Below are 15,701 nucleotides of genomic sequence, written 5' to 3' on the forward strand. Positions count from 1 at the left end.
CCTGCCTGCTTCTTCCTGCTGCCTAATTCCTGGCTGTATGGTGCTTTAAAGGTGTAGAGCTGAGTGTCAGTCCAAATAGCACGCAGGACGCATAGAAGTATTAAAAACCACAGTTTTATGCATTTCACAGTAGCACATATTTATTTGGGCCCTTAGCTGTCATTGTCTGCCTTATGGTTCTTGTGCTGTTCTTTTAAAGGACCCAACCGGCTACTGGAAGACACAAGACTGAGGATTATATGGAAGGTAAGGCTGGTGTAGCATGGCATTTCCTACAACCTTCACCAGCTTTTTGCTGCAGCAGGGGTTTTTCTCTCAAGATATTTTAGTTCTTTGCCAAAATCATGAGAAATCAGAATATACATCCATAAAAGATTTTCTAGGAAGCTCACAAAGATAGCTTGGATTTAGGATGAGCTGCTTTCATCTCTGCTAAGAAGACAGGACACTGACAAGGCAAACCACTAGCAATGGAGAAAATAACACTGTTGATACCAAAGCTGAGCCAGTTACTCTGCACACAGAATGCTGATATTTACCTCTTTAGGATGCTCTTACTACTGACCCCAAGATGTGGTTTGTCCTGTGTGCCCATCCACTCTGAGGAAAGGGGTTTAGATTTCATCAGGCACCAACAGTGGTTCTGACTTGGTAAACACCCACGAAATTACCTCCCAGCTCAGAATTTAATCCTGCTCTCATGTGGTCTGTGAGCAAGCTGTTGGGAGATGATGGCTCATGGAACAGACAGACGGTGAGAAAACAAGTTCCCTATCATGCCAGAGCCCACGCTGCTGCTGCCATCGTGACTCACTGTTGCTACTCACTTCACCTCTGTGATGACATTTCTGACAAAAAGGAGATGTTGATAGTGCTAAGATCAACATTCATGAGTATATTTGAGTCTGGTCTCTCTTTTACACTTGTGAATTTGCATCTTTCACACATTATCCCTAGAAAAAAACACCATTTATAATATTTTCTATCATGACCCTTATCTGTTTCTTTTATGTTCCAAAAGAGAATCTGGGGAGGGAATTTTTTTTTGAGAGCTTTCAAATGTAATGCTTTAGGAAGAATCAGTGTGAGAGTGATTTCATCTTCGCTTTAGGGTACAGGTAGGCTATAGGCGTGGAATGCAGGAAAACAGGTCTGTTATGTTTAGAGGCTTGAACATTTTTATAGCCTGAGGAAATAAAAAAATGTCCCTGGAAAAGATTTGGTTGGTTGATTTTGTTTGATTTGCAAATTACAAAAAAACTCACCAGAAACTGTAACCTAAACGCTGAATTCCTGCAGAAAGCAAGCTGCTGCTTTTCCAATTATCCCAGCCCCTGATGCTTCTCAGTCGAGCTGGCACACCTTGACTTTCAAAAAAAGATCTGCTAGTTGGGGACTTCTGGTCCCATTGCAACCAACTGCTTGAATCAGTGAGTGAGCTAATTTTCTTTGATTTGTTGGTGACAAGAATTGGTGTAATCAGTAATAACGACAGCTACATGCAGTGTGAGATGCATACAGCATGTCACACATTGCAGTGCCTTGAAGAACAGTCTAAAAATCTGTGATTTTATAGAGTCCTAAGGTTGTCTTAAATTAGATTTAGAATAATGTAGGCTAAACCCTAATGCAGGCTCTCTGTAATGTTTGTCTCTTAAGGTAAAATGCTTCGTCTCCCTGCCTGTTTGATTTATGACAGATTAGGATGTCGGTTAATCTCTTCTTATTTGGCTAGATGACTGAGGAGATTAATCAAGTATTGTCTGCAAAAGGGGCCATAAATACAGATTACTAATTTTCTTTGATTATTCCTCTGTATGTCAGAGGGATACAGAGGGGATACAGACAAGGATAGACACCAGCTTCTTAAATCTCATTTCATGAGAAAAACAGAAAAAAACACAGCAGCTGCTCTGTCTGATACTGGTTTTCTCTGACATGCTCAGTTCAGTTTCCTAGAAAAGGCAAAAAGCCACAAAAATAATAGCTTATGGTCTCCTGCGACAAAATGGGGAAGCAGAAAGTGATTCCGAGCGAATGAGTCTGCTTGGTTGGTATAGCACCATCTCTGTTTCCACAGGACGTGGAGAAAGCAGCATTTCTGATGGGAAAAGCTACACTGAACAAATACCGAAACACACACTGAAACAACCCGAAACAGCAACGTGCTGTGAATACTGGAAAACAGACCAGCATGGAAGGGCCTCTGCTGAGATGTTTGCACCAGCTACCTGCTCTCCCTGGGCATTCCAAGGGCGCTTGGACAAAGATTTAATTTTTTTACATGTTCTCTGTTGACAGCTGCAGTTTCCTGCCTCTGAGCTCAGCAACCGGCAGCAGGGGCGAGCGCTGCGGCAGCACGCACTGATCCCCTCCGTGGGGGGATTAGCAGGTGGGGTACGGATGCTGCCCTGCACTGTAGAACCCAAAACTAGGAGCAACAACCAAACAGCTTCCATCGCTGGAGTTCCACTGTTAGCTGTAGTATCCCTTAGGAAGCCTTTTTTCTTCTCTCTCATTTCTACCTACTGGCCTTTTTTTTTTTTAAAAAAAATTATTACATTTCTTTTTCTATCCTTTCCCATGTGCCGCTCATCTGGGGATGGTACCCCAGTCCTAATGTAGCCAGAGCAGCATTTATTGTGCACCATTTAAACACCTTTTAGTAAATTCACGCTCGCACAGCTTGAAAGAAGGCAAATAGTGACAAGACATAGGCATACTCCCTGGGTATTAAGAAACCTGCTTTAAATGGCTGGGAGTGCCTGAACCATGAACGGTACTAGTACTGGCAGGCTTATGTGATGCTAAAATACAAAGACAATTATATCTAAAATAGTCAAGGGTAGTGAACAAAGGGACCTCAGGTGTACAGCACCTGATAGAGAGCACATTTAATCCCTGGAGATTCTGCCCAAGTGACAAACACTGGTTGCTATAGAGATATCTGTCCTCTTCAAATACAGATGGATCGCTCCAGGATGCAGCGAAGTTTCACTGCATCTCAGTGCAGACTGTCAACCATTTCCTACTGTTCCTGTCAAAGCAGCTGAAATTTTTCCCAGGTTTTCCTTAAAAAAGGGAGCAAGCCAGCTTTCTGGAGAGAGGTACCACAGACTGGTGTTCACTGCCATTAGGCATCTCCCCTTTAACGAGCAACCTTTGCTGAGTAGCAGCATGAGCTTCAGTCCAGATACAGGCTGGGATCTTCTCTGTGGGAAAATGGTTCCTCTTCCTTTCCAACCCTCCAGCAGCCTGGTCTGAATCTTCATCAGTTCATTTTTTTTCAGGTAAATAAACATGAAAGTCCTGAAGCTGCTGAATGCATCAGGCACTCTCTCTGCTAGTCTGCAAAGTGTTACGATGAGGCTGAGAGTACTGTGTTTAGCAAAGAAGCTGTAAGCATGCAGCTTCATTTGAAAGGGAAAATGCTTATAATCTACGGCATTTTATGTACAGCTTTCTTCCGTCACACCCAGTTTGCACTTAGAAGGTGTCAGAGATGGCAGAATTCTGCATTAGTTCAAAAACTAATGGCATTTGCAGCGAGGCCAAATTCAGCCTAGGCACTGCTGTGCAGATAGCTCAGGCAGCACAACGCCTGTCTGCACACAAGACAGCGAAGTTTGCAGGCTTTCACAAAACCCTGGGCAACACACACTTGATTCCCATCCACCACTGTAACAGCAAGAAATATTTGTGAAGAACTTCTCTTCTTGGACAATATCCAAATATTTCCCACTTCCTCTGCCTACTGGGACACAGTTGCCAGACTGAGCTCCTAAAGTGGTAACTGGCAGCGGGTAGCAATGACTCAGATTTTAAGGAATTACAAAACTCAGTTTCCCCTTCTTCTGAAAAATCACTCACTCTGTCTCCATTTTTAAATAAGAAAACACAGGCTTAGATAGGCTCTCCATTCCACAAAAAAAGTGCCTTCCAAAGAAAAAAACCACTGCAGCATCTCCTCCAGTAGGCTGTAACATGATGAATATGCTGGCTGGACAGTGCAGTGTCTCCAGCCTAAGGAGACAGGTCAGCATTTACAGCAGCAGAGCTGCACTTTCTGGAAGGAATGTATGAGAACTGCAGACCATTTGAAATTAGTGGGCATATAAGGCCACAACTACATTAAGAATTTACCTAGAACACCCGTCCAAGTCACAACAGACCTCATGTATTTTCAGGAACAGTTTTGGGATGAAGGATGTGACATGTGAATGGGTTTTCACCATAAACCAGGGTTATAAGTTGAACCCGCTCTCTCACTGTGAGGTTTGGAATTCACGTGGGCTGGAGTGTAAAGTGATACAAGGATTTCCCGTAACTGCTGCTGGGTGGGAGTTAATGAATTATTCCAGGGGTATTACACAGCGAGTGCTTGCTCCCTGTTGGACTGAGCAGTGCAGACATGGTAATTCCTAACCCAAGAGAGCGCTTTCCTCCTCTGACACTGGCACAGACTTCATTAGTGATCACTTTTCACTTAGAACAGTCCCAAGGAAAGCTGCAGATACAGCCATTCCCCATCCTAATTTTAGCTTCTCTCTTGTACTACTTTATCACACGATTATGTAGTGCCACGAATGTTTACAAAATTTGGGGGAGAGAATATTCCCATTATGAAGAAATTATAATTTCATATGATAAAACGTATCTAAGGAGAAAAATGTCCTTTATAGTCCCTGTGTCTTTTAATCTTGCAGGTGTGAAAAGTATCCATGAATATAAGACCTGTGTATCAGTGAACAGGAGAGGGTGCACGTACGTGGGCACTGGGAGCGAGCACTCATCCTTGTGTTTGTGTGCACACAGGCACTTACTTTTCTTCCTATCTGCTTTGTCTTCTTAATTTCTCTTGAATTTACCTAGTTTGTTGTTTGATTTAATTCAGTGGATATGTCACTTAAGAGGTGTCACAAGGATTCTTCTAGAAAGTGGTAATCTCCCTTGTAAAAAGCACAGCAAGAGAAGCGGCCATAAAAATTTTACAGACTTGACTCCGTATAAAAAGATTCCCTGTAGGTAGAATTGCCTTTTATTGCGGCTGTTTATCACTGCTGAGATGGCCAACAGTGGGGCTGAGTGCTCTTAAAATAGGCTGGAGGATTTGCCACAGAAAGATGGAAGAAATACATTTTTCTGGATCAATGCTGCTGTGTTGTACTCTGTAACTACAATCCAAAATTGCCAGATCCAGAGTTTTCATATTAGCAAATCACAACACAGTGTGACAAGTCTAGAACCTTGAAAATGCACTCGCATTGGTAATGGAGTAACGTGGGCACAAGCCCGTAGACATCTGGAAACCACAGTTTTACAAGGCTTAACCACAACGTCATCTGTATGAAACTCAGCACAGATTTTAGATGATAGCAACGCGAACTGCATTTTCAGTGCAAGGTCTAAAACGACAAGTAGACAATCTGGCTCCAAATTCCTAACTCCTGTTGGGCTGCACAAATTCTTCCATGCAGACATGGCTCAAATGTTCATAGGTTTTCCATCTCCTTAGAAGCCTCCTAGGAGTCAAATACTGCTGTACCTATTTCCTAAAACTTTTGTATTAAATATATTTGTATGCCTGAGTTGTATGGATTTCAGTGAAGAGTTAGGTGGTTAACCACAGGACCTGAACATCAGGCTTTACATCATCCTTTTGGTTCTATATTCAACCGGAAAAAAGGTTCCCTGTATAAATTCCATGTATAAATTCTGGATGTACTTCAGGGGTACTTAAACTAGTTCTAATTACACAGGGGTACTTAAACTAGTCCTAATTACACTAAGTTGCACAGAACTTCTAACATAAAAGGGGCTACTGAAATATTTTGGATCATTATCTTCTATGATAGAAGATAGGCTTGAAATGTTGCAGCAAATACCCTAGTCTTGAGGTTCTTTGTCCTGAAAAACTTAAGTTACTTATTTGGTCACCCATGGTCCAAATCCCTAAGTCTTTCATAGGAGAAATCCCTACTGAGAGATTTTGAATATCTCAACGTGTTTTGCCAAGTACCAGTAATTAAAGTTGCTTACCACTAGTGTTCGGACTGATCTAAAAATTAAACATGATAGAATGACTTAATTTTCCCATGTCACTGTTTTTATGGTGGTGTTGATTAGTCTAATAATCTTTAAAAAAATCTGTGGAGGTAACTGACTTGAGATGGGGTATTTCTGAGCTTGTAGACCCTGCTCACACAAACACACGATCCTCTCTGGAGGAAACTGAAGCCTGGCAAGCTGTCAGCTGGTCCCACCTTCACTGTAAGCACCATCCCTGCGGCTAAAGTGAGACTTACAGAGCAGGCCACACACACTCAGGTCTACTGGACGAGTAAGGTGGTTTTCAAAAGTAATTCGCCTGCCCCAGCAGCTTCACAAATCAGCTAGCTGATGAGGCCAAGATGTCAGTAACTGCCTGTAGTCCCTAAAAGGCAAAAGGAGCCCTGACAAGCACACACATATGGTCCAGCCCTAAACACAAGAGTCTCTTCAGAGCAGAAGAAAACAGGCTGTGTGTATTAACTAGCAGCTATAAGAAGCAGATGGAGATACCCATAATACACATAAGGCAAGAAGCTCTTGCTCCAAGCTTGCTTCCTGCCCAATACCTCAATATTGAGGAGGTTTTCTCAGTAACTATGGAATAAATACAAATTCCCCATGCAAAGAACCAGAAATGAAACTGCCATAGCAACCACCAGGGACAGAGCGGGGTGTCACACTGCAAGCTGATTCCTGTTCCACACTTCTGCCCTACTCAAATCCCTCCGGTCACTCCTTCTGACCACTGACAGCTCCCCACGGCCAGCAGCCCACCTCAGCTTCCTTGAAGCTTCATTTGGACAGCCCCAAGTCAAAATGCACACCCAGAGGTTTACACCTGGCAGAAGGGGAGAGGAGGCTGAGACACCTGCAAAAGCGCCAGGTTGTTTTGGTTTTAGAAAGGGAGAATGTTTTGTTGAACAAGGAAAATAAATACGCAGTCCCAGGGGGGCATAATTGAAGCCACCCGTACATAAATAACCAATTAAGTCTTTGTGTAAGTTCTCCTGATTTCCCTCAAGATGCTTCCACCAGAGGCCAGCGACAGAGGGGCAGAGACCCTGAGAGCCTCACCAGAGCGTTACTGCCCCCAGGAGCTCCCACCTCCTCAGCAGCACCGTGTCCCCTGTGCCGACAGCAGCAGCAGGCGCTCGGGCAGCATCTTCCTCGGGATGGTTCTCGGCGCGTACCTGGAAAGCTCAGCAGAGCCAGCCACAAAGGTTTCACTGTCTCTTTCCTTTACACGCACCGAAAGGGCACTGCGCAGGGATTACCCCGGGGGGTTGTGCTCTGAGCTCACTCTGGCTGTTTCCAGATTTCACGGATACCAGATATTTTTCAGGATCTCACTCTTCCCCAGCCCAGCCTTCAGTCTAACCAAAGTCCCCAGCTCAGTCCTGCTCCCTTAGCAGTTCTCCACTGCCCACGATTCAGCTGAGATAGAGCTAATTGGGTTGGTGGGTTGGTTTTTTTTTTTCCCTTCCTTCTCAGTAGCTAACTAGTGCTGTGTTTTGGATTCAGTATGGGATTTGATACGAGAAGAACGTTGATAATGCACTGATGGTTTTAGTTGTTGCTACGAAATCAAGGACTTTTCAATTCCTCATGTCCTGCTAGTGCACAGGTACACAGGAAGCTGTGGGGGAGCACAGGCAAAACAAGGGACTCAGGCTGGCCAGTGGAATATCTTGTGTCATCTAACATCCTGCTCTGCACGTAGGTAAGGGTTGATTGGGAAGCTCCACTCGGGCTTTGGGATGGCAGTTTCAGGATTCTCCTCTCTGGGATCACTAACTGGGAATGGGCTGGGCATCGGTCAGCGGGTGGTGAGCAATCATCAAAGTGGGTGAATTACCCGTCTGCATTCTCTATTATTACTATTATTATTATTAATTTTATTTTAGTTCAATTATTAAATTGGTTTTACCTCCCACCTCCAAGTCTCCCCACCCTTTACCCCTCCAACTCTCGCCCCATTCCCCAGGGGTGCGGGAGGGTGAGTGAATGGCTCTGTGGTGTTTGGCTGCAGCCAGCTTTAAAGCACGACATCCACACCAAAGCCAATCTTACAGCACCACTGGCCAAGGTCCCCAAACCTATTCTGCTCTGTGCTTCCACCACCTCACCTCCCTCCCTCTCCACCCCACCAGGCACACTGTGAAGGCCTGAGGAGCAGCTGCTGTAAAGCCTCTTCTCCCTGCCCCTGGGGCAGGCTGGGGCTCTGCCGGGCTGTCCCCATCCAACACAAAGCCACAGGGCAGCTGCAGTCACCGGCAAGCAGCCCGAGCAGCCCTCCCTGGCAACCCTAGGTGCTAAGGCAGGCAGCCAGTCCACATCCCAGCTGTCACTGCAGCAGCAGTGCCTGAATGCTGGACCTTTTCAACTTGTTGCAGGGACTCCTGCCTGGGGGAAGGACCATTATGGGCACCAGACTGTGCCCCAGCTCATTGCAGAGAAAGAATTTGAAACCCTAACTCTGCAGCTGTCGGGGGACTCTGCCCAGCTCCTGACACGGTGGTACTGGTGGGATGCGAAGGTGCTGCCCACCTGCTGGCATCTCCTGGAGAGATGCCAGGGAGGCTGGAAGGCAGAGAGGGGTGGGCTGCTCCGGCCAGAGCAGAGATGCTGCTACCACAGAGCAGAAGTGTTCTGGCAGGGCTGTAACATCCTTCTAACCAGACGTGTCAGGGAGAACAGCTGTTTGTTTCAAGGCAGCATCAGACTGTATACAACAGAACAGGTGCAGGGAAGGAAGAGACTTGGTAACTATCTGCCATATCCCAAATCCTGAGGAGGGAGGTTGGTGCTGACGAGCAAACAGCAATACACCAGATAGAAATGTTTCTCCTTTTCTCCCCCAGTCTCCCTGACCACACCCAGGAGTACACCTAACTCAGAGGACATGGGGGATGCTGACCTGCCAGCAGGACATGAAATACAGAAGGACCAAGGGATGTCACATTCATGTTGATGGATGGCTTTTCCTGTGCTCTGTTCTGAAACTGAATGCTCACATCTCCCTTTTTGATTTTTGTGTGTAACAATTGAAAGGGAGATTGAACAGGGTCTCCTCAATACCCAGAAGAGCAACCTGCAGGGTTTTGTATTCCTCAGAAAGGCTGGGGATTCCAACAGACAAATTGGGCAAGGGACAAACAGTGAGTTATAAAAAAAAAAAAAAAAGAGGACAATCTGGACAGTGAAGCACAACAGCTGCTCAGCAACCTTAAAGCAAAAATTGCAAGCCATTATCTCAAACACTTTAAAGTACACACATGGGCATACAGTAAAGACTCTGGGAACCCTCAGCACAAGAATAAAAAATACCTGAAACAACTTTGTGAGCAGTTCACTGCTGTCACTAATCATCGGGTTTTAAAGAATCTTTGATACTGAGGACAGATCATCAAGGAGCCAGAGCAACCTCTGCAGGAGCTGGGCCACCACAGAGCAGCTCTGTGCCTGAAGAACTGCAGCTTTTTCTGTGGGAGACAGAATTTATTGGACAATATTTTTCACCATGTTAGGCAGAATAATGATAAAACCCACACAACCCTCACCCTTTATGGGCCCACAAGGCTGTGGAAAAACAGCTGTGACTTGCAGCTGGTTGTGATTCATTTGCTGGGGACATCCCAGCGTGGTTCTGCCACTCACAGCCTGTTGAGGGACATCCATCTCCAAGAATGTTTAGCATTTGATTTGCCACCACCTCCAGCCCAGCCCAGCCAGGCTTGCAGGGATTTAGTCTTGTTCCTCAGTGAACTCCTCCTCGCTGTCTCCCATGGTGGCATGCAGACACTGGTGGTGTTCCTTGACTCTGTGGTTACTTCCTGGCAGTGGAGCTCACAGATCCCGCTGGTTCCCTGCAGATTGCCCTCCAAAGGTCCACATCATCATTTCCATTTCCACAGCAGAGCCTGATACTCTGAAAGCTCGCCAACACCCTGTGCCTGAGGCTGAAGTCTGCTTTGAAGTAGGACCATTATCCTGTGAGAAAATGCTAGAGATGCTCTTAGCATCAGACAGACATCGGCTAAGCCCAGCTCAACGGGCCCTTAGAGCTTTCCTAGTGGTGGGCAAGCCCTGCTCTTCAAGCTGGCCTTCCATGAGGCTAGAAAATGGGCATCTTACACTTCACTTTCAGAACTAGTGGTTGCTGGCTCAGACCAGGACACCATGAACCAACTGTGCGAGAGACCAGGAAAGTCACACGGCAGTCCTTGTGACTCACGGGCTCGACTATATCGCTTCCTCACAGCCAGTACTGCTGTAGCTCCTAGGGAACAGCCCGTATTTCCTGCTGTTCTCAGGGAGTATGTCTAAATTCAGCCAAATCCAGACAAAGCTCTCAGTTCTTGGAGCCTGTGAATGTGTTCATACATATATTTAGGAAGCATAACATTCCTGTCATACCTGGCAGCCTACCGAAAACATTGTCTTGAAGGGAGATGTTCTGGGATTGCTTGGAAAAGGAAATCCATCTCCGTGGCTTATCCCGTGTCTAAGCTCTCAGCTGAGACTGCCGTGTGTGCATGTGAGCTAGCGAGATTGTTGGTGACTGGTACTTTCAAACTGCCAGAAAAACCACTCACCCTCCCACTACGGATATCAGCATAAACAGTCAGGGGGAGGATAAATCATTTCCTTTCATATATCACACTTCATTTTGCAGGAATAAGCTGTCAGACATGGAGATGAAGGACATTTTATCCCTTGACGATGAAGTTCTCTCAAAGATTCACCGGTTTTACTTCATTCAAGTAAAGCTACCTTGTGCTTCCCACGTCCCCCACCGGGCACGGCTCCGCAGCGACGTGGGCGAGCGGAGGGCAGATGGCTTCACCCTCCGTGGCTTTGCACACAGGTACTCCTGGAGGGCAGAGGAGGAGAAGCCAAACCTCTGAGTATGGGATGTTCCCATCCTGGGTTTTCAAGCACCCTGCTTAGATTCCTCCATTCTTAAACTGTCAGTGCTGAGGCTAGAAAAAACCCAGCTCTAGCTCCCTGTTCCAGGACATCTATTACTTTTTCCCTTCACAGGCAATTTGTTCAAGTGGTGCAGAATCGTTATCTATCAAAACAAGACCAAATCAAGAAGCATTTTCTCATGGTAGATTTATTTCTTCAAGAGAACTTGGAGCTGGGGAATGAAGAAACCTCTTACATCGCCACACTTTAGCAGGATCTTGAATGCCAACAGGAAGGTGCGGAATATCAGCAAGCATTTCCATACCTGTAAGCTCTGGACCAGGTCTCTGCATCTCCTGACTGCTGGACAAGGCCTGAAATAATAAGACAATAGAAATCACAGTAAATAACACTACTCAGTGCTTTCAACAATGAGAAAGATTTTTTTTTTTAAATAGGTATCTCCAACCAAGGAGATCTAAAGGCATTTTACAAACTTTGTCATGCAGTCTTCATATTTGTAAAAGGCTACTGCAACAAGGAAGGAAGGAATTTATTATTCACAACTGCAGAAAGGCAGCCTGCCTTAGATTGTAGCAAGAGAAATTTAGTCATAAAAACCATTTCCTACTAACAAGAAAACAATGGAAGTCCTGGAAGTGCTGTCTGGCATACCATGAGACAACATCTAGCACTGGAGTTGTGAAAGCAAACAGATTAATCCACAAGCTGTATCTCAAATCCTCAGTCCTGGTCACTCCTAGGCAGCCCCTCAGCCACGCTGGTTCTCTAATACTGTTGCAAATCTGAGGAAGCTGAGTGAACTGCCATTTCATTTACTTAATGGATGAATTGAGGCACTAAAATGGGATGTGCTGGGTAAGGACCAGGCAAGAGTGGGTACACAGAGCAAGAAGGAGAGAACATCTATTTCTGTAGAAATACAGTTTTGCCTGTGAGCTTACCCAAAGGCAGGATAAGGGCCATTTGCCTTTGTGCTCAGTCATGCCCCAGTCCCATTCGCAATTGCTTCAACAAATGAGGATAAAGTGGGTCATTTTGTCGTCAGGACAACAAAAGCACACACTGACCTAGATATGTTTGAGGGAACCTAATCTTGCTCTTAGCACAGACTATGGGGTTCAGACCATACAGGGGGGTTCCAGTTGGAGAAACACAGCGTATTAACAATCTCAAAATGTCTCTTTTCTGTCTGTGGTATCAAGAGCAGCCTCTCCTCTTTGTGTATCACAGCAGGCGTCAGAGTGGTGACACTTAGGTCTGAATACTGGCTGCTGGCGGCAGGTTCCCAGCATGGCTCAATGGAATATGGGGGTTTTGAGATGCTGCATGCCCTTCCTGGGCACTCCAGTGAGCCTTCTCCACTTTTTACGGTTGGAAAGCTCTTTTTACATCAGAAAAAAAGCTCCGACAGCTTGGTGATCCTTCAGCTGCAGGCACACAAACACCTGCCAGCTGCCAGCGTTCTCCCAACTGCTGAAAGCACTGAGAATCCCTCATTTTGTGAATCCTCCTCTTATTTTATAGCTGAAGTGTGTGAAAGTGTTTGGAAAAGGAACCTGCACTTAATCAGTACAGAGGGCAAGCCTCAAGCCAGTGCATGCCTGAGGCCTGAAATACTAATTCATTCCCGAAATGTTTTAAATTTTAACTCATAAAAGCTGCCTTGTTACCCACCTGTGAGCAGGAGCCAGGTGGAATACACAACATCTGGAGCACCATCTCTTGCCAAAGAGGTAAACAGCCAGTACAGACCAAAATGAGCAGGATCCAATTAGACGTCGTTCCGAGCAGAGGAAGCAAGTGGGCTGAATGGCTCCAGGTCCTTCAAACATTTGTTTTCAAGTAAGGCAGCAACGTTTTGCTTTCTAGTAGTAGGATATTATCTTTTGACTTTACTTAGGCTTCTGTACAAGCTAGTGAAGGTATATTGCTTTACCTCTTACACAGGACTAAGGAAAAAGCAGCTCAGGAACTGATGATTTCTCCCCCACCCCAGCTGGGTGTGGAGTTTATCAGACCAGGGGTTGCTGACTGACACACTGGATGGCATCTAGGAGTGTGAAACCTCATTTATCATCATCATCATCAAACCTCAGCACCTCTTCCAAATACAGGCGGCACTGCACCGTCCGGTGGGGGGAACTACGGCTATTTTACCCAACACAAAGACACAGAAAAAGCCATCATCTGGAACACCACAGAAGGTAAACTGCATCTCAGAAATACTGCATTGGGGTAGGATAGAAACAAGACAACTCACAGAGACAGCAAAGGCAGGGTTAGCTTTCTGAGCATATGACAAGCATAGTCTGCTCCTTTCTGCTTTTTCTAACCATCAGATTTAGGAAAATTTGTTTCAGGCTTAGAGAGCTTTTTAATCACCTCTCCAAAGTTTTTGTCTAGAATAGCTTATTATTATGACATGGGAAAATTGGAAATATGAGTAACATGCAAATTATTTCACAAATAAAGAAGCCAGTCATGAGCCCCATCTGAGGGAAGACGTGCAGTTGGAGTAAGAAATCAGTGGGAAATCCGTCTTGCTTTTACACTTTATAGGGAAAGTGTGTGACACACCGGACAGCTCTGCCTGAGCGAGATGCCTGGAAATAGCTGAGCAAAACCAGCTCCTTTTCAGAGGGTTTGTATCCGGAACAGTCCTTGTCTTTCCACTGAACTCCAGGCAGGACGCAGTATGAATCCCACGCCCACAGCCACAGAAACCATCAACGACATGGCAATCAACAAGCAGGAAAAGCAGCTTGCCACAGCACACGATGATTTAGCCCTTGTGCTGGCTATCATCCCTGCAGATCCATGCCCAGTGATCGCAGGTCCACCTACACCTTTGAAACTCAGATCCCTGGCGCTCTCATTTCCAGAGCTGTTGTCTTTGCAGGTTAGAGTCCTCTATGGCACGACTAATGGGGACAGTCCTTTATGAGCGCCCTCAGGCCCGAGTGTTCGCTGAGAGCAGAGGGCACTCAGTGGATCTGAAAATTCCCTGCAGCGTCTCTGGGACCTGGAGCTCTGTCAGCAGGAACACGAGCTGTGCTATTACAAGGTACTATGGCAGCAAGACAGCATCAGGAGTCGACTACTGCCCTGAGCTGTCAGGGAGGATCCAACTGACAGGATTCCCAGCTCTCAAAGAAAACATCCAACTCCTGTACGTAGCTGTCCAAACTGACAGGCAGTCAGCTATTCTCACATCTCAGACTGATTTCAAAGCATCCTTACATCTAGATAGCTATCAAGGTGTCAGTGCTAAGTGAATGAGTGCTGTTAACACCACTCTGACACTAAACCTAAGTCATAGAGTTATTTATCTACAGCTTATTGCTGCTCATTTAGCTGGTGTAAGCTAGATGACACAAATCAGTGAAGACAATGAGACTTCACAAGTTAACAATAGCAACAAAAGGGGCAAATTGAGCCAGCTCAGGAGAATCCAGGAAGGGGGGGGAGTGATGGAGGAGGTTGGATCAATGTTGTTACTCTTTCACCTGACAATACACCACAGACAGAGCTGAGCTACTCCTTTCCATAGGTGGAATAATGGGTTCTCGTTCCTGCACAGCTGCAGAGTGCTTCACAAGCTAGGGGCTTTATTTTAAGATACTTCCCATCCTCCTTCCAAGATCACTCTTGTAAAAATCTTTATTTACTATCTCTAGTCTCAAGCACTGAATAAGCACTGAATACTCTAAGGCATCTTCACTTCAACCTGTATTTACCAGCACAACAATCTAATCCTAACCATCCATTTTCAGCCCACGTCTCTCCTGAAAGGCATTTGCTGTGCTTGCTTCTCAAAAGATGAGAAGTACTTGTACACTGTCGCTGGATCAGTCCATTACAGCCTGAGATGTTGCAAGTGGTGATTAATTGTGAAATGCTAGCAACAACGAGAAAGTCTGTACTCTTTCCTGTATTCAATAGGCTTGTAGCATCCTTCATGTTGTAAGAAGGGAAACTTGCCATACAGCAACAGTTTGTGCAAGTATCAGAACAGAGGCTAGAATACTGAATCCAGAGGGAGAGTATTAATTAGCATTGACTGGAAGCTGCAATTGCAAGACTACAGTTGGAGTATTCCAGCACACAGTAGGGAAAAATATTCTGCGTTCAAATATCAGCAGTGAGTTCAAAGGCAAAGCAAGACAGGTTTCTGTAAGATTCTATTATGCAAATCACGTATAACGCTCTAAGGAGAAACAACCAGCATGGCTTAATTTTCCCCCTCTGCTCCCAGCTCTTCACATGTCCCAGTTTTACCAAGTTCAAACTGTCTGGTGACAAGGGACCATTTCAGGGCGGTGGCATATTTTAAGTCCAACCCTCCTCCATGGTAAATGCTTTATTCTGAGTATTCTGAGTTTGGTTTCTGCAGGTGCCTTGCTGGCTGTACAGTGTGTACACACAACTGCTAAAAGAACTGTACCAATTGCAGATGGATTTATTGTCGTAACAAAAGTTAGTTATATAATTCGTGAGAAGTTTCACTGTCCGAAGACCACTCCTCCTAGGTATAACCCACTCCAGAACATCGAGGCAACATGCGTGGTAAAGTCCAGAAACACAGAAAGGGGAAAATCAAGCAAGCAACAGCACAACCAAGGAGATTTTTCTAGGAACCTGACTCATACCAGCAAGCCCTCCTGAATGTGTTCAGGGATGTAAAAAGCAAAGAAGAATAGGATAAACCCGCATAA

At 45.4% G+C, this 15,701-nt stretch overlaps 1 protein-coding gene across 1 annotated transcript; it reads left to right on the forward strand.

Annotated features, from left to right (window-relative positions):
• The first annotated feature begins 7,073 nt into the window (after positions 1–7,073).
• Positions 7,074–14,145, forward strand: NWD1 (NACHT and WD repeat domain containing 1). The gene is given in 15 exon segments (XM_074927700.1): positions 7,074–7,233; positions 8,445–8,568; positions 9,339–9,423; positions 9,658–9,909; positions 9,911–10,203; positions 10,236–10,268; positions 10,270–10,311; positions 10,727–10,957; positions 11,026–11,232; positions 11,472–11,538; positions 11,727–11,841; positions 13,546–13,707; positions 13,710–13,823; positions 13,826–13,878; positions 13,880–14,145. Coding segments are annotated over 15 exon segments (1,989 nt in total). The 3' UTR covers positions 13,931–14,145.
• Positions 14,146–15,701: the final 1,556 nt, after the last annotated feature.

Source organism: Athene noctua, chromosome 27, assembly GCF_965140245.1.
Source record: "Athene noctua chromosome 27, bAthNoc1.hap1.1, whole genome shotgun sequence".
NCBI classification, from domain to species: domain Eukaryota; kingdom Metazoa; phylum Chordata; class Aves; order Strigiformes; family Strigidae; genus Athene; species Athene noctua.